At 44.9% G+C, this 26,215-nt stretch overlaps 1 protein-coding gene across 2 annotated transcripts in view; it reads left to right on the top strand.

Moving 5' to 3' along the window:
- The window catches only part of DNAH10 (dynein axonemal heavy chain 10), a 150,398-nt gene that overhangs the window by 79,139 nt on the left and 45,044 nt on the right, over positions 1-26,215 (top strand). For both annotated transcript variants that reach the window (XM_082640324.1, XM_082640325.1), the window contains 16 exons: positions 1,176-1,322; positions 1,905-2,096; positions 3,703-3,821; positions 5,408-5,566; positions 8,433-8,568; positions 11,359-11,481; positions 12,920-13,054; positions 13,368-13,584; positions 16,205-16,324; positions 17,396-17,541; positions 19,797-19,949; positions 21,029-21,289; positions 22,992-23,164; positions 24,227-24,320; positions 24,724-24,891; positions 25,427-25,615. In XM_082640324.1, coding sequence (XP_082496450.1) covers positions 1,176-1,322; positions 1,905-2,096; positions 3,703-3,821; positions 5,408-5,566; positions 8,433-8,568; positions 11,359-11,481; positions 12,920-13,054; positions 13,368-13,584; positions 16,205-16,324; positions 17,396-17,541; positions 19,797-19,949; positions 21,029-21,289; positions 22,992-23,164; positions 24,227-24,320; positions 24,724-24,891; positions 25,427-25,615 — 2,532 coding nt within the window. The remainder of the gene's footprint in view (positions 1-1,175; positions 1,323-1,904; positions 2,097-3,702; positions 3,822-5,407; positions 5,567-8,432; positions 8,569-11,358; positions 11,482-12,919; positions 13,055-13,367; positions 13,585-16,204; positions 16,325-17,395; positions 17,542-19,796; positions 19,950-21,028; positions 21,290-22,991; positions 23,165-24,226; positions 24,321-24,723; positions 24,892-25,426; positions 25,616-26,215) is intronic.

The raw sequence follows: 26,215 nt of genomic DNA, 5'->3' as shown, positions 1-26,215 counted from the left end.
GGACATGCAAACGCACGTTCGCATCTTTGAAAGTTCGCAACTTGAAGGCTTATATGTAGGGGAGTTACTGTAACTGGAGCCACAGTCCGGACATGGAACTGTCCCATTGCCACAGAGAAACTCCCTCGTGTCAGCCCTTAACGGTCACAGCCTGCCCCCAACTCTAACTCACAACTGCCAATCATTCTCTATCACTACAATTGCATCATTTCTAGAATGTTCTATACTCGGAATCATACAGCATGTAACCCTTTCAGGTGGACTTTTTTCACTAAGCCTCGTGCCCTTGAGAATATGTGGCTTGAAAAAATATATAGAGAGAGATAACTCCTTTATCATCTCTTAACATATGTATAAAAAGATTATGCACATACATTTCCCCGGAAGGTTCTGGAAAAAGTGGAAAATAGCGAATTTTTTTTTTTTTTGCGGTACACGGGCCTCTCCCATTGCAGAGCACAGGCCCCGGACGCACAGGCTCAGCGGCCATGGCTCACGGGCCTAGCCGCCCCGCAGCATGTGGGATCCTCCCAGACCGGGGCACGAACCCGTGTCCCCTGCATTGGCAATCGGACTCTCAACCACTACGCCACCAGGGAAGCCTGCAAATATTTTTAAGATAAAGGATTGTTAGGTTGCTTCTCTGCAGTTTTTTGGTAAAGGCTCTTATTGCCAATCCTATTGTCTATGGATTTTGAGCCAGAGTGGAGAGATCTCTGGTTCTTTGTTTCAATGAGCAAAATCACCATGCCATCCATAGGGACCAGCAAGTGTTGGATCCTTGATGTAGACCAGGTGGATGGCTTGTCCTCAAAAACAGTTACAAGAAAACTTTAATAACATGTTTAGGTCAAAGGAAGCAGATTTTTGGAGTGTAATCTCTATGATTTAAAAAGTTGTATGAATTCTGTTCTTTGAGGTGGTTAAGATTTTCCTTGGCTTTCAAGGACTGTCATCCACTCTGTCTGGTAAGGCTGGTGTTCTTTTAAATTAGGTCATAATTTGTCACTGTGAAAAACAGAGGACCCATCCTGGTATTTGTTGGAGGCAAGATTTGCTGGTTTGTAGAGCAGCTTCATCTGAACACCTTTATGTCAGTTTTCTCTGTGTCATGATGTTCTGGTGTTTTCAGGGCATTTTCTTCATTTATTTTTCATTGTCTTTTATCACAAAAGACTCTGGCCAAAAAGATGACCGTTCTGTATAAGCTGGCCCGGGAGCAGCTCTCCAAGCAACATCATTATGATTTTGGACTCAGAGCCCTTAAATCAGTGCTGGTGATGGCTGGTGAGCTGAAGAGAGGTTCTTCTGAACTTAGGGAGGTAGGGGCCACGGGCTGTAAGTTCTCTGGTGTTTTAATTTGGTTCATGTGTATTGAATAAATGCTGGGATGGAGGTGACGGGGAGCACAGGTATCAAGAGAAAGTTTTATTCTGAGCTGTCACTTCATTTACTTGTCTGGCCTTCATTTGGTCTCTTCTTCATTACCTTGTTCTCTTCAAATTTGGCTGATTACCATGAGGTCCAGTTCCATGTGTTCATGGTGCCAATGTTTGTGATACTTCAATGATAATAATCAATCTACAATTGCAGGATGATGGGCTGGAGGGGTGGGGATGAACAAAATGCTCTAGAAAACACGAACAGGAGTTATTTCCTCTTTGCAATAAAAGCCAGAGGGGCGGTCATGTTTCTTTCACATGGGACTTACTCCAAAACAGAGTCTGATCAATGCCACTCTGTGGGCAATAGACTCGTGTGTCTCTCCAGAAACTCTACTTGGAATGCTTTGTGTTTGATATTTCATATAAAATTTCATTGTCTACTTCATAAGAGGATTTCTAGACCAGCCCTGGGGGCTTTCAGAAACATCTTTGAAGACGTCTGTGTTTTGCTCCATCCAGGATATGGTGCTTATGAGGGCCCTTCGAGACATGAATCTGCCCAAGTTCGTGTTTGAAGACGTCCCTCTCTTCCTTGGTTTGATTTCCGATCTGTTTCCTGGACTGGACTGCCCACGGGTTCGCTACCCCGATTTCAATGATGCTGTAGAACAGGTGCTCCAGGAAAATGGCTACGTTGTCTTACCTGTCCAGGTAAAATGGTGCCGAGGATGGCTTTTTCTGGGTCCTTTCCATTTTTTTTTTCATTTAAAAATAATTGTGGTAAAATACACATGACATTTACCATCTTAACCATTCCCCACCCCCATTTTCTTTTTTTATTGTGGTAAAGTACACATAATATAAGATTGACCATTTTATCCATTTTTAGTACAGTTTAGTAATGTTAAATGTATTCGTGTTGTTTTGAAAGAGTTTGGCATCGTGCAAAACTGAAGCTCTGTCCCCATTAAATAATAACTCCCCCCCTCCTCCCTCAGCCCCTGGTAACCTCTATTCTACTTTCTGTCTCTAGGCATTTGACTCCTCTGGGGACCTCATATGAGTGGAATCACACAGTGTTTGTCCTTTTGTGTCTGGCTGATCTCACTCAGCATAGTGTCCTCAAGGCTCATCCATGCTGTAGCATGTGTCAGAATTCCCTTCCTTTTTGAGGCTGAGTAATATTCCACCGTATGGATATATCACCTTCCAAAAATGTTTCTGGCATAATGTGATCAGATAAATTAAGTATTTTGTTTTGGGGCCCAACCATCTAATCTTCTCTCCCCACCCCACCTTTTTTCCCCCCGGAGCCACACTTGAAAAAATTTTAAATTAGATCTTACAAGTAAAATTTTGATCATCTGAAGCCTGTGAGATTGTATATGTTGTCTGTAAGCCATACATTATTGCCAAAGTGTTCTGCTCAGGTCGTAAATGCCCAAAGCTGCAGGTTTGGGGTGGCTGCCTCTGGACAGGCCACCTTGGGGCATCAGGCTACCCAGAGGCCTCAGGCCGGGGCAGCGGGTACTGACCACAGATGAGAGATCTCTGTGCACCTTTCCTGGCCCTGGTGGTTTCCTCTAGAGGTGGTTGTTTAAAAAGATGTGTTTTTCGTGGGAATGTAGAATGGTGTAGCCACTTTGGGAAACAGTCTGGTGGTTCCTCAAGAAGTGAAACATAGAGTTACTATATGAGGAACAGCAATTTTATTCCTAGGTATAAACCCAAGAGAAATGAGAACATATTTATCCACATGAAGACTTGTCCATGAATGTTCATAGGAGCATTATTCATAAGTGCCAACAAGTGGAAATAATGCAAATACCATCAACGGATGAAGAGATAGACAAAATGTGATCCATCCGTACAATGGAATATTATTTGGCCATAAAAAGGAAGGAAGTGCTGACACAGGCTTCACTGATGAGTGAACCTTAAAAACACGATGCTGAGTGAAAGAAGCCAGACACCCAAAACTACGTACTGCACGATTCCATTTATGTCATTCCATTTTTTGGTCAAGAACGGGCAAATCCATAGAGACAGACAGTAGATTAGTGGGTGCCAGGGGCTGGAGGCAACGGGCTTGGGAGACATGACGAATGAGCACAGAGGTTTTTTTGGGGGGTGGGTGATGAAATGTTCTAAAATTGAACGTGGTAATGGTTTCACAACCTTTCAAACATACTGAAAACCACTGAATTGTTGAAACACTTTAAATGCGTGAGTTGTACGGTGTGCAAATTCTAGCTCAATAAAGCTGTTTTTAACAAAAAGCTGTGTTTTAACCCAGCTGCCAATGCTTGTCCCACAGGTGGATAAGGTGGTTCAGATGTTCGAGACCATGATGACCCGCCACACGACAATGGTGGTGGGGCCCACGGGAGGGGGCAAGTCCGTGGTCATAAATGCCCTGTGTCAGGCCCAGACCAAGTGAGTATGGCATCCTTGGGGAGGGCTTTGTTGCCATGGTGGTTTCACGGTGAGGTCGGTGGCGGTGTTACCTAGTCCCACTTTGCTCTCTGATTTCCTGGGAGGTTATGTTTGTCCCAGACCCCCCGCTTTAAACCCAGAGCATCTTTTTTTTTTTTTTTTTTAACTTTGGCCGCGCCACGTGGCTTGCGGGATCTTAGTTCCCTGACCAGGGATTGAACCTGTGCCACCTGCAGTGGGAGTGCGGAATCCTAACCACTGGACGGCCAGGGAAGTCCCAAACCCAGAGCATCTTAACTTGTCTTATTGCTGATTTAGTTGATATATTTTAGAAGGCAAAACAGTTAGCCTTTTGTGCATCAGACTGTGAATAGGTTTATTTGTGAAATGAGTATTTCAAAAACTATCTTATAAGGATGTTTTGAAAATTAACTTAGGTCGTATTTTCTTGGCGTTCAGATTGCTCCTTTAAAGTCAGTCAGGACCCCCCGCCATGAGGCGACACTGTTATGGTATCAGAGTGGCCAAAAAGAGTGTCCCTTCCCCAAATGCCTTATCATCACCAGCCCTGCAAGAGCTATACTACTCGAAGGAAAAAGTGATTTCACACTCCTAATATAGAATATCATAAAGACCTGTGGTGAATCTATGCCCTTATACTGAGTATGGGTTTTCTGGCTTCTCACATTTCTCCTAAGCAATAGCTGCATTCCAGAAAGATTTCAGTGCATGCTGATGTTTCAGCAAAAATCTAAATCAAGCCTTATAATCTTTGTGACTTTACCAGTTCTAATAGGCTATAAAATCCAATTGAGTGACTGTCATTTCTTCTTCCTTCTTTGTATGTTTCTCATGAGGAAATCAGTGGACGGTGGCTTACTGATTTTAAGAGGGTTATTCCATTAACCATCCTGTATTTCATTCTTTAATTAACTCATTGTTAGGTAATTTATAGAACTATCACGTACAGATGTGAGTATAGGTATGCCACTATTATTTTTATTTATTTATTTTGTTAATTTTAAACTATGTTTTGTGTGAACTTTAGTTTTCTATAGATGAATTAATCCCACGGCACTGCAGGAATTTACAGGCATTATACTGGGAAATACCCTGTCTACATGGTTTGTAAAGCCAGCAACGCAGAGCAGATGTCGTTCTGTAACTATGAGGGATTGAACATCAGGAGTTCAAAGGTTTTACGTTATCCTGGTGACTGTAATCTCCTATACACTAGTTGTGAAATATTTACATGAATGTGCCATATGCATGAATATGTAAATACACAAATATGAAATATACATGAAGGTTAGCGTCTGTTGCCCTCAGAAGTCAAAGCCGTGTTATCAGTTCAGACCTCACTTGTGTTGGGGCCACGTTCCTGGTGAAAGGTGGTTCCCTTGAGTTTAGTATAAGTCATTAACAGAGAGTGGGAAGCCCAGTGCAGAGTTTGGATGGTTTGCATTTTAAATTTCGGATTGGATCGAAAACACAGGGGATCTAATCCCCAACATGGGTGAACTAGATTGTTCTCCTAATGCATTTAGTCTGCCTGAGCCACGGCTGAAACCTCTCCTTCGATTTAGGCTTGGGCTGGTGACAAAGCTGCATGTCCTGAACCCCAAGGCTATGAGTGTCACAGAGCTCTACGGCATCCTGGACCCCACCACCCGAGACTGGACAGATGGGGTGCTGTCCAACATCTTCAGGGAGATCAACAAGCCGACGGATAAGAAGGAGCGAAAGTGAGTATCTTTGTAGGGAGGGGAGAGCCTGGGTGGGTTCGTAGTGAATTAGCCAAAGCTTACGAAGAAACAAATGATGTATATAGTACTGTAGTTTCATGCTTGGAAGCAAACAGACTCAGGAGGCTCTGCTCACGAAGGGCCAGGTGCCACCTCAGTGCTGTTTATGTGTTGTCTAAATCATGCTCCTTGACTACGATGGATCCCAGCTTACCATGGAGGAAGCTGAGATCCAGGGAAGGGGAGGAAAGAGCTTGCCCCAAGGCCAGGGATTTGAACTTGGGACATCAGAGTCCAAGCCCTCAAACAGGGGCACCACACCAGGCTGCCTATACGGCAAGGTTAAGTCAAGGAAAGACAACAAAACATCGTGGAAAGTGCTGGAACACCCTTCAGAGCTGCAGGCGTGGCTGAGGCTGCCTGCCCTGCTCCAATCACTGCCCACCGCGGTGAGGGTCTAGTGAGGCCGGGAGGGGAAATGCTCTATTGGAACATCCGGTAAAAAGTCTTCTCCAGTGTTAGTTGTTCCCGTGACACCTGTCAAGTCAACCCAGGGATGATCCTGATTGTATATTCTAGTCCAACCCCATTAATTAAAAATCCCTTAAATAACGAGTCTAACGTCTCAACTGATGACTTTTGGAACAGCCTCTTTTTAGCAATCCTCCCCTGATTCTGGATCAGTCCAGGATTTCACACTGTGCTCGGTTGTCCTATCTCCTTGACGTCTTCTAATTTCAAGCAGTTCCTTAGGTTTTCTTTATCTTTCATGGCCTTGATGTTCTGAAAGATTCTAGGCCAGCTGCGGCACAGAATGCCCTCAGTTTGGGTTTGTCTGTTGCTTCCTCGTAATTGGATGCAGGCTACATGTCCTTGCAGGAATCTCTCAGAAGGGACATGGTGCCCTTCTCAGCGTCTCATCGGAAGCACGTGATACTGGTTTGCCCCCTTATTGGTGATTTTAACTTTGATCATCAGGTTAGGGTGGTGTCTGCCATTTTTCCTTCTGCAATTGGTATGCAAGGTGTGGGGAGATACCCTAAGACTATGTAAATACCCTATTCCTCATCAAACCTTCACCCGACGGTTTTAGCATCTACTGATTGTAGCCTGAATCTAGTCTCCCTATGATGCTGTAAAATGGAGACTTTCTTTTGGGACAGTTGGTGAAATTTGAACATGGATTGTATATTAGCTAATAGTATTCTATCAATGCTAAATTTCCTGATTTTGATAATTGTACTGTGGTTACATAAGAGAAGGTGCTTGTTCTTAGGAAACATGCTTAAGCATTTAGGAATACAGGGCGTCATGTCTGCAACTTATTTTCAAATGATTCAGGAAAACAGAGAGAGAGCAAAAGAGCATCCATGGGGCCAAATTAACAACTGGAGAATCTGGTTGAAGGGCATGTGGCACTTCTTTGTACTAGTCTATTCTTGCAACTCTGTAAGTTTCAAATTATTTAAGATTAAAAAGTTAAAAAAAATACTGGAAGAAAATAAACCAAAAGGTTAATGCTGGAAAAATCCAGCTACTCATATCAGTGAATTAAATGGAAGCAATATGAAATCAGCGTTCCAACACAGTAGAATCCCCCTGTCCAACACAGTCTCCTTTAGAGCTGGGCTTTACTGTGATGTAACCCATTATAGCCACAGAACTGAAGGGTCACGTAGCTTGAACACCGGAGGCCCTGAAGCCAAAGTAGATCTCCTGCCAAGAAGGATGGTGTGTAAACCAGGGCTTTGCAAATGCAGATGCTCCTAGGGGCCCAGCAGGTAGCATCAGGGAGAGTGAATGGGCCAAGTTACATGGTGTATCAGCTTCTGCAGGGCCTCTGTAACAAATTACCGTTAACTGGGTGGCTAAAAAAAACCACCCAGAAATGTATTCTTCATCATTTCTGGAGGCCAGAAGTCTGAAATAAAGATGGGGCAGCACTGCCTCTGAAGATTCTAGAGGAAGGTCCTCCCTTGCCTTTGACGGCTTTAGGGACCCCAGGCATTGCTTGGCTTATGGCCACATCCCTCCAATCTCTGCCTCCGTCTTCATGTGGCTTCCCCCTATGTAAGGATACTTGTTGTTGGATAATCCAGGATGGCCTCATCTCAAGATCCTTCCCTTAATTATATCTGCAAAGACCTTTCTTCCAAATAAGTTCACACTCACAGGTTCTGGATAGACCTATCTTACGGGGGCCACCGTTCAATCCCGTACCCATGGGTATATGAAATCCTTTTAACTTGACCATAAGAGGACTAGATGTCCGAACCAGTGGTAAATAGCAGCTGATGCTCAGATTTAAGAAAAGAATGAGGTGGACTGGGACACTTTGTCTTCATGGGCAGCTACTACCAGCAGCAGCGCATTGTTCCCATGCGGGAATGCAGGTCTGTACTGTCAGACCTTCCTGTTTGCCAGGGAAGCAGGGAATCCAGATTGTTGGGTCAGGTTTCCTGATTCTTAAATGTTGGTGACTAACTCGAATAGTTTATATATATATAAACTATTATAAGCACCAAGTAGGGTGCTCTATCTCAGATCCTGGTTAGAAAACCCTGTGGGACTTCCCTGGCAGTCCACTGGTTAAGACTTCGCCTTCCAATGCAGGGGGTGCAGGTTCGATCCCTGGTCGGGGAGCTAAGATCCCACATGCCTCGTGGCCGAAAAACCAAAACTTAAGACAGAAGCAATATTGTAACAAATTCAATAAAGACTTTAAAAATGGTCCACATCAAGAAAAAAATCTTTAAAAAAGAAAAAAAGAAAACCCTGGAAAAAGACATTCAACATGAACAGGGAGGTTACACCAAATTCCATAATTGGAAACCTTCCATGGCTCACTTTTCTCTGGTTGCTGCAGGTATATTTTATTTGATGGTGATGTGGACGCTCTGTGGGTGGAGAACATGAATTCTGTGATGGACGACAACAAGCTGCTGACGTTGGCCAATGGTGAACGTATTCGGCTTCAAGCACACTGTGCCCTGCTCTTTGAGGCAAGTAGTGATGAAAAATAATTTCAAATATGTCTTTCTTTTAATTAAAATTTAAAATGTTTACTTTTTAACTTTTAATTTTTTATTTACGTTTTTAATTTTTTAAATTTATTTTTGGCTCTTCGGGTCTTCATCGACACGCGTGGGCTTTCGCTAGTTGTGGTGAGAGGGGGCTACTCTTTGTTGCGGTGCGCAGGCTTCTCATTGTGATGGCTTCTCTTGTTGCGGAGCACGGGCTCTAGGCATGCAGGCTTCAGTAGTTGTGGCACGCGGGCTCAATAGTTGTGGCGCACGGGCTTAGTTGCTCCGCAGCATGTGGGATCTTCCCGGACCAGGGATCGAATTCATGTCCGCTGCATTGGCAGGTGGATTCTTAACCACTGTACCACCAGGGAATTCCCTAAAATGTTTGTTTTTAAAAATTTTTATTTTATTAAAGTACAGTTGATTTACAATGTTGTGTTGATTTCTGCTGTTCAGCTGAGTGATTTAGTTATACATTTATATACATTCTTTTTCATATTCTTTTCCATTATGGTTTATCACAGGATACTGAATATAGTTCCCTGTGCTATACAGTGGGACCTTGTTGTTTATCCATCCTATGTACAATAGTTTGAATCTTCTAATCCCAAACTCCCAATCCATCCCTCCCCATCCCCCTCCCCCTTGGCCACCACAATTCTGTTCTCTATGTCTGTGAGTGTGTTTCTGTTTTTTTTGTTTTTTTTTTTTTTGCGGTACGTGGGCCTCTCACTGTTGCGGCCTCTCCTGTTGAGGAGCACAGGCTCCGGACGCGCAGGCTCAGCGGCCATGGCTCACGGGCCTAGCCGCTCCGCGGCATGTGGGATCCTCCCGGACCGGGGCACGAACCCGTGTCCCCTGCATCGGCAGGCGGACTCTCAACCACTGCGCCACCAGGGAAGCCCACGTTTCTGTTTTGTAAATAAGTTCACTTGTGTCATATTTTAGATTCCACATATAAGCGATATCATATGGTATTTGTCTTTCTCCTTCTGACCTACTTCACTTAGTATGATAATCTCTAGGTCCACCCATGTTGCTGCAAATGGCATTATTTCATTCTTTTTCATGGCTGAGTAGTATTCCATTGTATATATGTACCACATCTTTATCCATTTATCTGTTGATGGAAATTTAGGTTGTTTCCATGTCTTGGCCATTGTAAATAGTGCTGCGGTGAACATTGGGGTACATGTATCTTTTTGAATTATAGTTTTGTCCAGATATATGCCCAGCAGTGGGATTGCTGGAACATATATTTAGTTTTTTTAAGGACCCTCCATACTGTTCTTTACAGTGGTTGCACCAACTTACATTCCCACCAACGGTGTAGGAGGGTTCCCTTTTCTCCACACCCTCTCCCACATTTGTTATTTGTAGACTAAAATGTTTATTAAAATAGTTATAAATATAGATGACTGAAGAAAACCCGAACAATGCAGAAGAAGTTATGATGAGTACAACTCTGTTCTCTACCTGCTGCCCTCACCCCTCCTCACTGTATCCCAGAGGTAACTACATTTCACACTTGAGTTGTTTCTTCTGATGGTTAACTCTAGCATCTAAAGGAACCCACTTTGCGTGCTATTTCTTCCTTTATCAAGGTTACACATTATCTGTTGACTGACTGATATGAAAGTGCGGGTTCATCTTTTATACCATCAGCCCACCTCCCCTCCGCAGAATACTATACTGCTAAGTCAGTTAAACCAGTAAACATATTTACATCATTATGGTTTTTTTGTTTTTTTGTTTTTTTTTTGCGGTACACGGGCCTCTCACTGTTGTGGCCTCTCCCATTGAGGAGCACAGGCTCCAGACGTGCAGGCTCAGTGGCCATGGCTCACGGGCCCAGCTGCTCCGCGGCATGTGGGATCCTCCCAGACCGGGGCACGAACCCGTGTCCCCTGCATCGGCAGACGGACTCCCAACCACTGCGCCACCAGGGAAGCCCCCTACATCATTATGAATAAGGAAATATTTACTGTAGAGCCAACTAGTATACTGTGATATACTTGCTAGTGAAGCAAGAAATCCAGGAACTGTGATACATTTACTTTCTTTTAGAGCCATTTTTTTGGGCTGGAGTTTATAGTTGCCTTTTTTTTCTTCTCTCTCTCTCTCACTATTTGCCTTTATCTTATCTTCATTTTTCAAACTTTCATATCCTCTGAACCTGTTTCACAGCTGTGGTCCTGAGACTTGCTTTCACTCTAGCTTAGTGCTAATACCATTCCTAACTTGGCCTGCAAAATTTGTCGATGTATGAGTATTTATACATATCATTATTTTATTGACTGACTGAACTGTGTCTTTTTTTCAGATAAAGAGAGACTGGTGTGTTAATATTGCTGTTAGATGCATACTTATTAAGTTTCATATTCCCTGATCTCAATTATGTTATAAAAAATGAAGAAAAAAGACTGAAAGGAAAACACTCCAAAACAGTGTTTGTTTCTTGGTGGTGGGGTTTTGGTTAACTTATTTTCTTCTTTATACTTTTTAATTTTGGTCAGATATTCTACAGCATGTTAATTTTCATATTAATTTTATGGTAAAAGAAACTTAAAAAGTGCTACATCAGAGATGCATAATCTTCCCATGATAAACATAAGTGTTCAATTAGAAACCTCATAAAAGCTTTGTTAATTGGAGTATGACTTGGGTTTTATGCATTTATAAAAACTTTGTACAAGGAATGGCTTTAAAACATGTATTCCAGTTGTCTATAGCTGTAGAAAACACTGATTTTGTTTATTTCTCCAGGTTGGAGATTTACAGTATGCCTCCCCTGCGACTGTGTCTAGATGTGGAATGGTTTATGTGGATCCTAAAAACTTGAAATATCAACCATACTGGAAAAAATGGGTTAATCAAATACCAAACAAGGTGAAAATTATCCCCAAAATGAACTTACCAGTTACTAATATTGGTGGCTAGTTGGATAAAAATAACTCAGAGGGATGTTTGTTGTTGAAGGCCATGACCTTGACCTTGACCTTGACCTGCCCAGGATCTTGAGCACTTAATGTTATCAATAAGTTGGATAAAAACATGTAAGACACCCTTATTAGATTTCCAGATAATTCACAGCAGGTGGGATAGGTAGTGATTTTGATAGTCTAGACCAGGGGGCGACAAATTTCTTCTGTGAAAGAGTAGAGAGTAGATAGTTTAGGCTTTGTGGGCCATATGGTTTCTTTGCAACTACTCAACCCCACCATTGTGGTATGAAAGCAGCCACAGTACATGAATGGGCATAGCAATGTACCAATAAAACCTTATTTACAAAAACAGGTGGCAGGCCAGATTTGGCTTATGCGTTGTAGTTGGCAACCCCTTATCCAGCCAAGCCCAGGAGTTGGGAGACTTGTCTCTATTAGGTGCCCAGCTCCTCCTGCTTTGCTCAGTTGGGTGAATACAGTGTGTGAAGGACCTAGTTTGTCATGGAATTGAGATCTGATGGTTTCAGTTGACCTCAAACCCTGTGACATATCACATGGCTGCTCAAAAATGTGTATTGTCTTAATGGTGGGCTTCACTGAAAGCTGCAGAGATAGATGTGACAGTCATGTGAACGTTGTGGCTTGACCACACCTGGGACACCATGACCACACAGGATGCATCTCTAGAAGGACCACTAGGCTGATGGTGAATTGGAAACCAGGACATAATTACCCCAAAGAAGACCAAGGGAAACATGATGGGACTATCTGAGGCACCCTGTCAAATGGGGGATGACCACCCATGTAGTCCCTGGTGGTCCTCAATGCCTTGGTAGGGAGAAGGACCTTCCACTGCTTTGCACTCTTTGCTCAATGACTGTGGCCATGTCTTTTGAACACTAAGATAACCTGCACTTTTTCTATCAGATGGGACCTTTTATGGCGCCTCCCTCCCAGGTCAGTGAAATCAAAGGCTTCATGATGAAATGAAAGAGCATTACAGACGACAAATGTCTCTACGGATATATGAGTTATCAGAGTTTACTCACCTGCCAAATTTCTCATTCATCAGAAAATATTTCTCACCCCCTCTTTTTTTAAAAAATATTTATTTATTTATTTGGCTGCGCCGGGCGGGTCTTAGTTGTGGCACGCGGGATCTTTAGTTGCGGCATGCGAACTCTTAGTTGTGGCATGTGGGAATCTAGTTCCCTGACCAGGGATCGAAGCTGGGCCCCCTGCATTGGGAGCGTGGACTCTTAGCCACTGGACCACCAGGGAAGTTCCCTCTCACCCCCTCTTTTTACAAGCAAAGCTTCTCACGAACTTCCATTTAAATAAAGGAGCCCTTGAAAATGCTTTGAAGTTCTGCTCTTTTATAGGTGGAGCAAGGTGATTTACAGAGTCTGTTTGAGAAATATGTACCCTATCTCATTGATGTGATAGCAGAAGGAATAGTGGATGGAAGACAAGGAGAGAAGCTGAAGACAATAGTTCCGCAGACAAACCTAAATATGGTGAGTAAGGATCTTTGTTGGCAAAAAAGAAATTCTTCCCTAAAGATGGACCCCCCAGTGGGCTTTCAAGGGGAGCAAAGATGCCAGATGGGTAAGTTCTAACATTGCCAGCTACTGACAAGGAAGACACAATACTTCCTTTTGTGACCCTGTGCAAGACAAGATACTGGGCTCCATCTGTTGAAACCAATATGGCGGGTCATATAGTTCCCACCGCTTTGGGATCTGGGATCCCGGGATTTATGACCAGAACTGACCCGGGTGGGGGTGTGTGGAATATATGGACTGACCCAGGTGTTTTCCTATGAACCAGGTAACCCAGTTAACCAAGATGCTGGATTCGTTACTAGAGGGAGAAATCGAGGACCATGATCTTCTGGAGTGCTACTTCTTAGAGGCCCTGTGCTGCTCTCTGGGTGCTTCCCTGCTCGAGGATGGAAGGGCTAAATTTGATGAATGTATTAAACGCATCGCTTCTTTGCCTACTGCTGATACGGAAGGGGTTTGGGCCAACCCTGGGGAACTGCCAGGTAGGAACCAAAGGTAGCTTGTTTTCCTGCTCAGAATGTTTTTGGTTAGGTTTTTAAGAGGACGTGACCTTGCTTTTCCATATGTATGCCTGTATGGGTTTTCCAGATTGTTTGCTTCTGTAGAGAAATGTGCAACGGTCAGAGCACCCAGTGGTACCCTCAGGAGACGTTCAAATGCGTGAACTGCTATAGCAGAGCCTGGCTCCCTTGGATGGCCTTTTTTACTGAGTCTAACCTTTCCCCCACTAGCTTAGGCGCTTGCTTCCTTCACTCTGTTTAAGCTCTTTAAAAATTTCATGTTGTGCTTGGCTTTGAATTTCTTCTCCTTTGGGCTTCTCTCTCTTTTTTTTTCTCTCTAAAATTCCACTGCTTAATTCATCTGCTCTATTCCTGAGTGTTTGCACAGTAGACAATCATGTGTGGATTTGCAGATCATTCATAGGAAATCATTATATTAAGGTTTAACTGTTTGCATGAAAAATGTGCATCCTCAAAGAACCATATACGATGAAAATGTGGCATTCTCCAAGAACTATAGCTAACACTAGGTTCCTTCTTTGTCTGTCTCTTAATAACATTTGAATATGGCTTGGCAGGGAGACCTAAGTTGTATTCTGTAATCATTACCCGGGCTGTTCTTTTTAAAGCTCAAAGTAAAATGATTGTAGGTCTTTCTAGCGGAGAGTCATTGAGCAAATAAAAGATGTTTTAAAAGTCTTTGGTCGGCCTTCCCAGGTGGCGCAGTGGTTGAGAGTCCACCTGACGATGCAGGGGACGCGGGTTCGTGCCCCAGTCTGGGAAGATCCCACATGCCGCGGAGCGGCTGGGCCCGTGAGCCATGGCCGCTGAGCCTGTGCTCCACAACAGGAGAGGCCACAACAGTGAGAGGCCCACGTACCAAAAAGAAAAAAAAAAAAATTCTTTGGTCTTTGTTCGGACACCAAGGGAGGAAACAGGGGGATGGGATGAACTGGGAGATTGGGACTGACATATACACACTAATATGTATAAAATAGGTAACTGATGAGAACCTGCTGTGTAGCACAGGGAACTCCACTTCGCCGTACAGTAGAAACTCACACAACATTGTAAAACAACTCTACCCCAATTTAAAAAGTCTATGGTCTTCGGGGAGTAGTTTGCCTGTACTTTCTTGGGACCCTGAGTCTCCTTTGGCGGCGGTCTCGGGGCTGCTTCCCAGCCACGCCCACCACGCCGGCTACATGCTGGTGCCATCAGAGACGATGCTGGTCCCGGTCTGGTCTTTCTCCCTAGTTTGCTCTCATCTTGGGGACTTGAATGGCCGTGTAGACAACCCCCTTCCAGATGCCTTCTGCGCTCAGCTCCAGGCTCCGGGTCCCTCGACGTCATCCTAGCTCATAACACCTGGCCGAGTTCTGTCTGCATCATAAATGCACACCTCCCGCTCCCTGCTTCACAGTCGGCGTCTGTGATTCCCGCCACACGTGACCCCCGTTGGCCTCGTGGGGACTGTCCCCCGCCCCCCGCCATTCTTCCTACCACCTTCTGAACCTTCTGGATCCTCTTCTGCCACCCTGTCGCTTCAACCCCTCTTGCCTAATTGCCCTTCTGTCGAATCTCTCTGAGGAAACCCAAGCCTGCTTTCTCTGCCTCTCCCGGGGCTGCGGGATACCGAGACAATCACACAGCCACGAAGCCTGGCACCTCCGTAACTTCAGTCTTGAACTTGAACTCCCTCCCCTGTCCCCACAGGGGCAGTTCATCTCCCTTTTCCTCCAAATCTTCACATGGCCCTCTCCCCTCTTGCTGCAGGTGACCTTCCTTCTTCCTTCAACAGGAAAAGTGGACACCGTCAGATAGGAATTTTTCCAGCCCCCCTCTTCTGTCTCCTTTCTCAGGGGAGAGGAGGCCAGCTCCCAGCTGGACCCGCCCTGTGCTTTGAGGTCTACCCCGCCCTCCTCATCAGGCTCCTGGCTTCACTGGTTTTCTCCTCTTTCTCCTGTATTTTCCATCTGTCCCTCTCTACCAATCCCCTCCCACAGGCTCTTAGACGTCTCCACCCAAACTGCTCCTCCCAGACTGCACGTGCACTGCCTTCTCGTTGCCGGATCTGGTGACCCCTTCTGGGCTTTGCTTCCCCGACCTTGTCCCAGCAGCGGACAGGGTACCACTTTCTGCCTCCTTAAAACGTTCTTCCTCCATCCTGCTCCATCCTGGCCGTGCCTTCAAAGGCTCCTTTGTTGCGTCCCCTTCCTCTGCCCCTCCCTCACATCAGGATTTGGTCCTAGACCCTCTTTTCACTCTTCATGAGACTTTTCACCATGTCCACAGCTCTGACTTCCAGTCCCCTCCCTTCTGAGCCTTTTCCTGGGTTCCCTAGCCCAGTTATATTTAAATCTATCTATCTATCTATCTATCTATCTATCTATCTATCTATCTTTATCCACCCATCCATTTTTATCTATCTCTATCTACCCATCCCTCCATCCATCCATCCATCCATCCATCCTAATCTGTCTGTTCAATTAAGTTTCTGTCCAGGGAGCAAATAACATTAGTTCATTTCAAGCATGTGCCAAAGCTGATTCTGTATTTCCATGTCCACGATCGAAGTGAAACAGACCACTGTTTGTTACAGGTCACCTTCCAACTTTGTTTGACTTTCATTTTGATCCCACACAGAAGAAATGGATACCATGGAATAAATTAGTTCCAGAGTATGTTCATTCCCGTGAGAGGAAATTTATTGACATCCTGGGTAAGTGAGAACCAAACCCTCGGTTTAAGCGTGTATGGTTCTCATTCTGTGAGGAAGGGAAAAAGATCCTGAGGTCCCTGTGGTACTCTGAGTCCCACCCGGAGTGCTGGTTGGGAGAAACTGAGGAACGTGAGCCATGGGCTTTTCCAAGAGGGCGGCACTTTGGATTCCTTTTATGTGCTGCTGGCTGTGGGCATCTTCGGATGTCTGTGCCTCTCAACTCTTTCCCTGGGCAGGCGGATCCTGACAGGCCGGGGCAAGAGGTAGGGTGCTGGTCTGCTTCCCGTTGCTTTGCACAGGCTCCCTTCTGCCCCGTAGAGCTGGCTGGACGTGGGGAGGGATGAAGGCAGGAGTGAAAGAGGAATGAACAAGGCAGAGTTTTGTAAGAGATGCTGCCTTGAGAAGTCGCGTACCATGGGCGTTGTGTATTGAGTCGTATTTTACGTGCACACCTGTGGCTATTTGGATAACATAGAGGCTGAAGCATTTCACAAAACGAATATCTGATTTTGGTTTGTGTAGAGTTCTTTTAGAGTGAGGTGTACGTATTTTCTCAGGAACCAATCAGGATTAAAAATTGCCCATGCAGGAGTAAGCCAGACCTGACTTTGAGGCTTTATGCTCTCTTCAGAGGAAATTGTTGGTCAGGAAACCAAGTCCTGACAAGTGATAAGTGAGTGACATATGCAGTGGAGAAGCTGAGTTTTTAATATCCTGAGTATAAATCGGAATTGGATATTAAAACAGTTTGGGTGTTCTATACCTGGGTGTGGTGATGATGACACAGCTGTAGAAATGTATCAAACTCATCAAATTATACACTTAAAATGGGAGCGAATTTTATGCTATGTGGGTTACACCTCCATAAAGCTATTAAAAATAATGGTTGGGGTAGTGAGGTTCTCCTAAGATGGATTCACCCATATATATATATATACGTTTTCAAGGTCACCTCTTGGGTTTTTGCTGATGCTTTTTATGAGATTTATGGGATCCTGTGAAACTCCAGGTTGCCCAATGCACACCTTGTTGGCATTTCTGTGATGCTCCTGTTCTTCATATATTCCTTAGTTCATACGGTGGATACAACCCGTACTACCTGGACGCTGGAACAAATGGTTAAGATTAGGCAACCTGTTCTTTTGGTTGGTGAATCTGGCACCTCCAAGACAGCCACTACCCAGAACTTTCTTAAAAACCTGAATGAAGAGACTAATGTAAGTCATTATTTGTATCTGTTATCTATTGCCGTGTAACAAATTACCCCAACACAAAGCAGCTCATACAACAAACACTATGTCAGTTTCTGCAGGTCAGGAATCTGGGAGTGGGTTAGCTGGGTAGTTCTAGCCCAAGCTCTCTCATGAGATTACAAGATTGACCAGGGCTGTGGTCATCTGAAGGCTTGACACTGGCTGGAGGACCCTCTTCCGAAATGGTCGGCCTCAGTTCCCCACCATGTGGGCCTCTCCAAGGGCTGCTGGTGTCCTCTTGACATGGTAGCTGGCTCCCCCCAGAATGAATGTACAGGATATCAAAGCAGATGCTGCAATGCTTCATATGACCCAGGAAATCACACACCATCGCTTCTGCCACATTCTGTGGGTCACACAAAAACCACCATGGCCCACCCTGATACAGCGTGGGAGGAGGCTACACAGGGTGCGGGTGCCTGGAGGTGAGGGTGCTTGGGAGTCGTCTGGAGGCTGGCACTCACATTCCTCATCACCATTTTGTGGTTTCTCCCCTCCTTCCTCCAGCCACTTGTCAAACATGGGAGGGTCTGGGTGCCCCAGGGCAAACGACAGTGAACAAGGCTGTTAAGGCCCGATCTTGTGGAGGGGAGAGAAACGTGAAAATGAATACATGAAACACGATCGTGCAGAATGTGCTGGGTGCACCGAGATGTTGTGAAGGAGCGTGGCATTTCTCCTTTCTGTGACTCAGCGTGGTCCTGCAGGGCCCACCTGCTCACCACTGCAGCTCTCTTGGCTTTAAACAAGTTCTACTTTATGTTTAGTAACCACGTAAAGACTCTTATCTCCTCCAAGAAGCTGCCTGTGATTTTCCAGATCTCCAGCTGTCATATATTTGTCCCCAGTCCACACACTGACTCAGTTCCTTGTTCATGTTGCCCGTCATTTAAGTTCCCAATTCCTGTTCTGGCCTTCTGGAACCTCAGAGGGGAGACAGTTCCGCACGGCTTTCCTCTGACTCTCCCTTAGGCTGGTGCCTCCAGGAGCAAAGAGGCTCCGGGAAGCCACGTGGCCCTCTGGGCTGGGGAGTGGTCAGCCCAGCTTTGCGATGGGCACGTAAGGGATGTGGGCGGGACTGGGTTGCACTGCCCATGAATGGATGGTCAAGGTCACTCACATACCAGCAGGTGCAAGCATGGTTTATTTAGCTCTGAGGATGCCATTGTGGAGGGCACACGAAGGATGTCTACAGCCAGAAGGACCTACCAGTTTATGGAGTAAAGGGAACCTGCAGTCAGAAGCCCCCCCGCTGTGACCCTTCCCTCCGGGACTCAGCAGCTGGTGCTTATCAGCCCAACAAGACATATCTGGATACGCTCATGACAAAGAGAAGCACATTCACCTTCAGATGTTCAGCTCAGGTGCACCTGCACTTGTGGACACCTTGTTAGAAGGGTGTTATCTAAGGCAGCGGTTCCGAAAGTGTGGTCCCTGGACCCACAGCATAAGCATCACCTGAAAACTTGTTTATACCACTGGGACCTACTGAATCGGGAACTCTGAGGATGGGACCCCATCAGGCTGCCCTCCAGGTGACTCTGGTGCATAATTAAGTGTCGGAGCCACTGATCAGTGAACTCTCACCCACCGCTCCAAGAAGGGGCAGGGGAGAAGCCCCAAGTACGAGTGCGTGAGGATGTGCGCCCCACACAGGGATCAGGGGCCTCCCTCACCTTTCTCTCAGTGGTTCCTTCCGAGGACTAACTAGTGATTGTTCATGCTGTCTTTGACTTATTTATTAAGATGTAGCAGGCATGATAGTAACTTATGTTTGAATATTGCTTTGTCATTTTGAAAACACCTTGGTGTATTTCATCTCACATGATAAAGTCACTCTATGAAGTAGTCCAAGAAGATGTCATTAAAATCATTTTTCAGATGAGAAAAATGAGACTCTGAAAGGCTAAGTGATGGTTCTGAGGTCACCTGGTTAGAACTGTGTGGAGCCAAGCCCCACCCCGAGTCCACATTGTCCCCCAGTCCACATTGTCACACCTGGCAACCAGTTATTGACTCATACAACCTGCCAAGAGGAAAGAGGAATTCTTGCTTTAGCGCTAAAAAATAGAATGAAGTTCAGACTCACGCTGCGTTATAAAAAAGTTGGTTCAGATACCAACGAATTTGCAAAATAGATGCTAGCTTATGATCAAACATTCCCTGCAGGTACTGTGAAAAAAAAGACCACCTTTTGGAATAATCTCTTTCTGTTTCAGATTGTGTTAATGGTCAGTTTCTCCTCCCGCACCACGTCCATGGATATCCAAAGAAATTTAGAAGCCAACGTGGAAAAACGAACCAAAGACACGTACAGCCCACCCATGGGGAAACGCCTCCTGGTGTTCATGGATGACATGAACATGCCAAAGGTTGGTGGGGTTAACGGCGGGGGCGGGGCAGTGTGCTGTGTTTGTGTGGCCATGTGTGCGTGGAGTGGGTGAGTGTGAGAACGCCTGTCTCTATTCTGCACAATGTCTGCAGGGCCCAGGTTACGAGGAGCCGGCTTAAGGGACAGTGTGACAGGAAGTGTCTTCTTAACCAGAGAGACCCTTTCCTTAGATTGTGTTCCGTAGTTTCTCAAAGGAGGGAAGTAGGTAGCAAGGCAGCCTCTGAACTATATTCAGCATATGTTTGAGCGAGAGATTTCCAAATGAGCTGTACTTCGGGCAGTAATGCTGCTCTCAGCCCCATTTACATGGGAAGCATGAGGGCAGGCACTTCCGCAGGATTCCTCTGGATTTACCAAGGAAAGGGAACTTTAGCGTGCACAATGGGTGTGTTTCTGGGGCCAGAGCCTGAGAGGTGCAAAGTTTTCTTAGCACTGGGATTTAGATTTATATCTTTTCTGCAGAACCATTTTTTCCCTGAAAAATCTATCTTCCATATGGACTGTTTGCAAAGCCAGGATCCATGCATGCATCCATCCATGCATCCATCCACACGTCCATCCATCCATCCGTGCACCTGTGCATCCATGCATGCGCCCATCCATGCATCCATCCACACATGTATCCATCCATCCATGCATCTGTGCATCCATGCATGCACCCATCCACCTTTGCATCTATCTGTCTTTGCGTCCAGCCAGCCATCCACACACTTGTTTTTCCATCCATCCATCCAACTGATATATTTATTGAGCACCTCCTATGGGACTGGTGCTGTGAAGTGATGAGCAAAACGTATATAGTTCCTGCGCTCAGGGAGCTTACAGTCTAGACAGGGACGCAGATTTTTTTAAAAATTACAAATGAATATATAGAACTGCAAACTTTGAGAAGCCCAATGAAACTCAAACCAGAGTGCTTCAAGAGAGTGAGAGGAGAGATGAGATTTAGTTTAGATGGTCAGCAAAGAGATGAGATTTAGTTTAGATGGTCAGCAGAGGCGCTGCTGAGTTCTGCTTTGTGATACCACTGTGCTTCCTTTTCTTTAAAAAAAAATCAAGGTGGACGAATATGGCACACAGCAGCCGATTGCCCTGCTGAAACTGCTGTTGGAAAAAGGCTACCTGTACGACCGGGGGAAGGAGCTGAACTGTAAAAGCATCCGAGACTTTGGCTTTATTGCTGCGATGGGCAAAGCAGGGGGAGGCCGCAACGAAGTCGACCCGAGATTTATTTCGCTATTCAGTGTCTTCAACATTCCATTTCCTTCAGAGGAGTCTTTGCACTTAATTTATTCCTCCATCCTCAAAGGCCATACCTCGGTAATTTGATTTGAATTAGAAGTCTAAACCGGAGGGCCATGTGTTGGGTAGAAACGTGGTAGCAATGTGTGCATCTGGCACAGCAAACACAATGCCTACAGCCCATGGTGCTTCTAGGGGACTGTGAACATGTTTTCATTTCTTTCAAAACCAGAAGAAAGGAATCAATATAATTCAGCCTGGATTATATTCATCTTTATACCAAGGCAGTCATAATATATAAGATAATATATTTAATTATAATTAAATAAAATAATGTATAAATATAGTTTTATTTCTAGAAATAACATGCAATATATTTATATAATATATATAATAATACGAAGAATATAATATATATAATAAGATATATAAATAATGTTTGTTTGTTTTGTTTTTTTTTGTGGTACGCGGGCCTCTCACTGTTGTGGCCTCTCCCGTCGCGGAGCACAAGCTCCGGACACGCAGGTTCAGCAGCCCTGGCCCACGGGTCCAGCTGCTCCGCGGCATGTGGGATCTTCCCAGACCGGGGCACGAACCCATGTCCCCTGCATCGGCAGGCGGACTCTCAACCACTGCGCCACCAGGGAAGCCCTAAATAATGTATTTTTATGGAGGAAGGGACCCATGAAGGCATAAGCGCCTGGGGCCCATGGAAGTTGTGATGTGGCCCTGAGTTACAGAGGCCACCTGGAGTGACAGCAGTGAACCAACCAGAGGACTTAGGCTCTGGAGTCGGTCCCCATTCTACTCCGTGGGCAAGTCCCTGGAGAGCTCGTACTCCCCCTCCTCCTCCGGAACAGGGAGACAATTCTGGTACCCACCTCACTTAGGTTTGGGGAGAATGAAAGGAGAAAATGCATGTAAAGCGTGTGGCACAGTGCCCAGCACATGTCCGATACTCACTAGATACTAGTTATTGCTGTTATCGTTGTGATTTACGTGACCCCCATAAATGGAACCCGTTCGTTTAAATAATGACCTTCTGATCCTGGCATTTGCCTTCTAAAGCAGGCTTGCACACTTAAAGTCCTGAAGGGCCAGGCAGGAAACATAAAGGTGTGGGATCAGCGGTCACCTGGCGTGTTCATGCCCTACGTTAAGCCATTTGCTTCCAAAACAGTGAGGTCTGTGCTAGTCAAATCAACCTCAGACTGAGGGCTGGTTTGGGGCTTTGGTTTCATATCACGTTGACTTGTCAGTTAATGTGAAAATCTAGGGAAACAGAAGCAGATCAGATGATTAGTTTCACTGGCTCTTCAATTGTTTTCTTACCTCCTCTCAAAAAATTATGGTAAAATTCATGCAACATTAAGATTAGCTATTAAAACCATTTTAAAGTATACAGTTCAGTGGCATTTAGTACATTCACAATGTTGTACAACTATCACCACTGTCTAGTTCCAGAGTATTTTTATCACCCCCAAAGCAGTTATTCTATCCTATCCTTCAGCCCCCGGCAACCACTGATCTGCGTTCTGTCTCTATGGATTTTCCTATTCTGGAAATTTCCCATTAATGGAATCATACAATATGTGGTCTTCTGTGTTTGGTTTCTTTCACTGAGTAGCATGTTTTCAAGGTTCATCCATCCGTGTAGCAGGTGTCAGTGCTTCATTCTTTTTTACGGCCCAATCATATTCCATGGTATGGATGGACCACAGTTTGCTTATCCATTCATTCACTGATAGACACTTGGGGGGGGTGTCTTTTCATTCTGTAGGTGTTTCATGAGAGCATTGTGGCTGTAAGTGACAAGCTGACGTCCTGCACTTTGGCACTTTACAAAAACATTGTTCACGACCTACTGCCCACCCCATCCAAGTTCCACTACATCTTTAACCTTCGAGATATCTCGCGGGTTTTTAACGGTCTGGTCCTCACTAACCCAGAACGGTGAGTTTGTTTTCTCTCACTGAAATGTGCCCCATCAGTACGATGGGTTTCCTTATTCTTTTAAGACAGAGGAGCTATCAAGGAATGTGGTGTGAATCCATGTATAATTAATTACCCAGTGTCTTTCTGTTTACGTTAAACGAAGAACAGAGTCAAATGCTTGGTTAAGACCTGATGCCTCTTGAGCCCTTGAGTTGAAGGTAGGTGGAGCCGGGAGAGGCAGGTGTGTGGCTGTGTGGACAGGTGTGTTCAACCCCTCGGTAGGACTGCTGTGACCGCCATTTTTTCTCAGTTCTAAAGGTGAAATTGGCCCGCGTGGGGCCTTTCCTTCACACACCTGAATTGTTACCAGTTGCTGACTGGTTCTACATATCAATATATGTGTCTTTGGGAGAAGTTAAGCATGGAAGACAGAAGGGATTTAAGTCTGGGTCTAGAAATTGACTCCTGAAAGCTAGACGTATTTGTGTATTTACATCAATGTAAACTTTCATCTATGTAGATTTGCAGGGATCCTCCAATTTCGTGGATTCATGTTATGAATGCACAAAATATTGAAAAATGAATTAGGAACTTTCCCCGTACCCACACTGACTCTTGGGTGCCCTTGAAGGTTTCAGAATGGCAGTTCCAGGGGGAGCAGCTCTAGGTATTTAGGGTGGAGTGAGAGCTCTTTGCCAGAAACCAGAAAAAGACCCAGAATTGGGGTCAGATGGAGTTGGTTCTTAGAAAAAGGAGCTGCCAGTGGCTCTGCTGCTGATTTTAAATTCATAAATTCCAGCAACTAGGAGTCCTGTCAGGTTCTCAGGTCATTTATGTCACTTATAGACAATGTTCTTTTTCTTCCCTGCAGTAGGATAACTTATGAATGACAACGTTATGGTCTTTATACTTAAATTGTTAGCTTGTATTAAATTTCAATTAATGTGAAACCAGGGGGGGAAAAAGACTATGGGAGTGTTGTCCTTTTCTGCACCCTGTGTACCCATCTGAAAATAGTAGCATTCAGCCTGCTCTTCTCTGGATAACTCTGTGGCTGGTTTTGCCCCTTCCATCCTGTAGATTCCAGACGGTGACCCAGATGGTGAGAGTCTGGAGGAACGAGTGTCTGAGAGTCTTCCACGACCGGTTAATCAATGAAACAGACAAGCAACTGGTCAGTACATTGAATATGGACCAGCAAATGCAAAAACACAAACTCTAACCACAAAGTTCTTCTCTGGGTGAAAAGAAAAAGTACTAATTAAAAAAAAAAAACCCAATGTATTTTTTTCAATGTATTTTTTGTATGGGACACTGCAGAAAAAGAGAGACTAATAATGAAAGTCAACAGGTAAAGTAGGGTGGATTATTAAGTGGATTATTATTATTAATAAATAATATTAATAATAATTATTAATAATAATAATTAATAATAATTAAGAGGATTATTGCAGCCAATGGGGAAAAAATCGAATGCAAATTACTTCAGATAATCCTAGCATACACTCTCTTTCTGACAAGTCTTAGCACGTCTATGGTGTTGAGCTTGGCTTCCTGAAGTGGTCTTGTGTTGTCAGGTTGAAGAGCACATAGGCAACTTGGTCACGGTACATTTCAACGATGATGCGGAGGTGGTGATGAGGGACCCCATCCTGTTTGGAGACTTCCGGATGGCCCTGCACGAAGAGGAAATGCGCGTTTATGAAGACATTCAGGACTACGAGGCAGCCAAGGCTTTGTTCCAGGTGCGGACAGGGCTCACCTCTTCCGGGAGCGCGTTGCGTGGGTGCCCAGGAGGTGGAGCTAGGAAGAACGCCCACGCCTCTGTCTCTCGGTTCAGGATGTGGGCTCGTGTCTGATCCAGTGGTGTCCGTGTCCAGTGGTGCATGGGAATGGTCTGATGAATTTGTTCAACACACAGACCCCTGGGGCCCATCTTTGTGCGTTTCCCTTCATCAAGCCCATGAAGGGTGCCAGGGTTCCGATGCACAGCCAGCTTTGGGAACCACTTATCTGACCCCCTAATATTCATCTTCATCTTAATTCACAAGTCGAACCTTGTAACTAGCATTGGCTTGCTGCTGGCCAGTCACAGACCAGCAGGTCGAAATCTTGATCGTAAAAGCTAGTCTCTTAAACCTGAATGATTGAATAATTTCAACAATTATAGACATTCAGAAAAATCTCTCCTCTGTTCTTGATCACTCTGGCACAAAAGGAGAGAGTCTGTCTCTTGAAAGCCAGTGATTCTTAAAGAAAATTTTTTTTTCTAAAATTCAGGAAATTCTTGAAGAGTATAATGAAAGCTACACCAAAATGAGCTTGGTTCTCTTTGACGATGCTTTGGAGCACCTGACCCGTGTGCACCGCATCATTCGACTGGACCGTGGCCACGCCCTGCTGGTTGGGGTCGGGGGCTCCGGGAAGCAGTCTCTGGCCAGGCTGGCTGCCTTCACAGCTGGCTATGAGGTGAGCCGACCCCCAGAAATGGGTTTGGTATGCCAATTTCCACAGTTAGTAATTCCTGCAAATATTTGAGCTATCTATAACAGATCATAACACCATGTTTTCATAGAGTATAAAGTGTTTTTGTTGGGGGGGGTTGATATTATTTTAGCTGAATATTTGAAGCATCTAACTATTGTATTGTATTTGGAATGAAGAATGTGTCAAATCAAGTTCAAAAGTCAAATACGAGCAAATCCTGTGACCTGTGACCTGTGCTCGTGTAGAGGGGGGGTTGCCCTAAACCTCCATGGACCCAGTGTTGAGGGTCGGCAATGTATCAGCACAACCAGCATGCATGGTTCTGGGACATTCTTAGAATCTTTAAAAAAAAGTTTTATTGAGATACATTCACAGACCATACAGTTCATCCACTTAAGGTGTACAATTCAATAGTTTTTAAAAATGTGTTCAAAAGGTTGGGAAACCATTACCACATTCAATTTTAGAACATTTTCATCATCCCAAGAAGAAATCCCAAGCCCTTTAGCTGTTGCCCTCTATCTTCCTGTCCTTCCAACCCCCCCAGCCCTAAGAAACCATAATCTACTTTCCGTCTCTCTC

This window comes from Mesoplodon mirus (assembly GCF_964341445.2).
Source record: "Mesoplodon mirus genome assembly, chromosome: 13".
NCBI classification, from domain to species: domain Eukaryota; kingdom Metazoa; phylum Chordata; class Mammalia; order Artiodactyla; family Ziphiidae; genus Mesoplodon; species Mesoplodon mirus.
The sequence above is the reverse complement of the archived record's forward strand: the minus strand, read 5'-3'. Positions and strand labels throughout refer to the sequence as shown.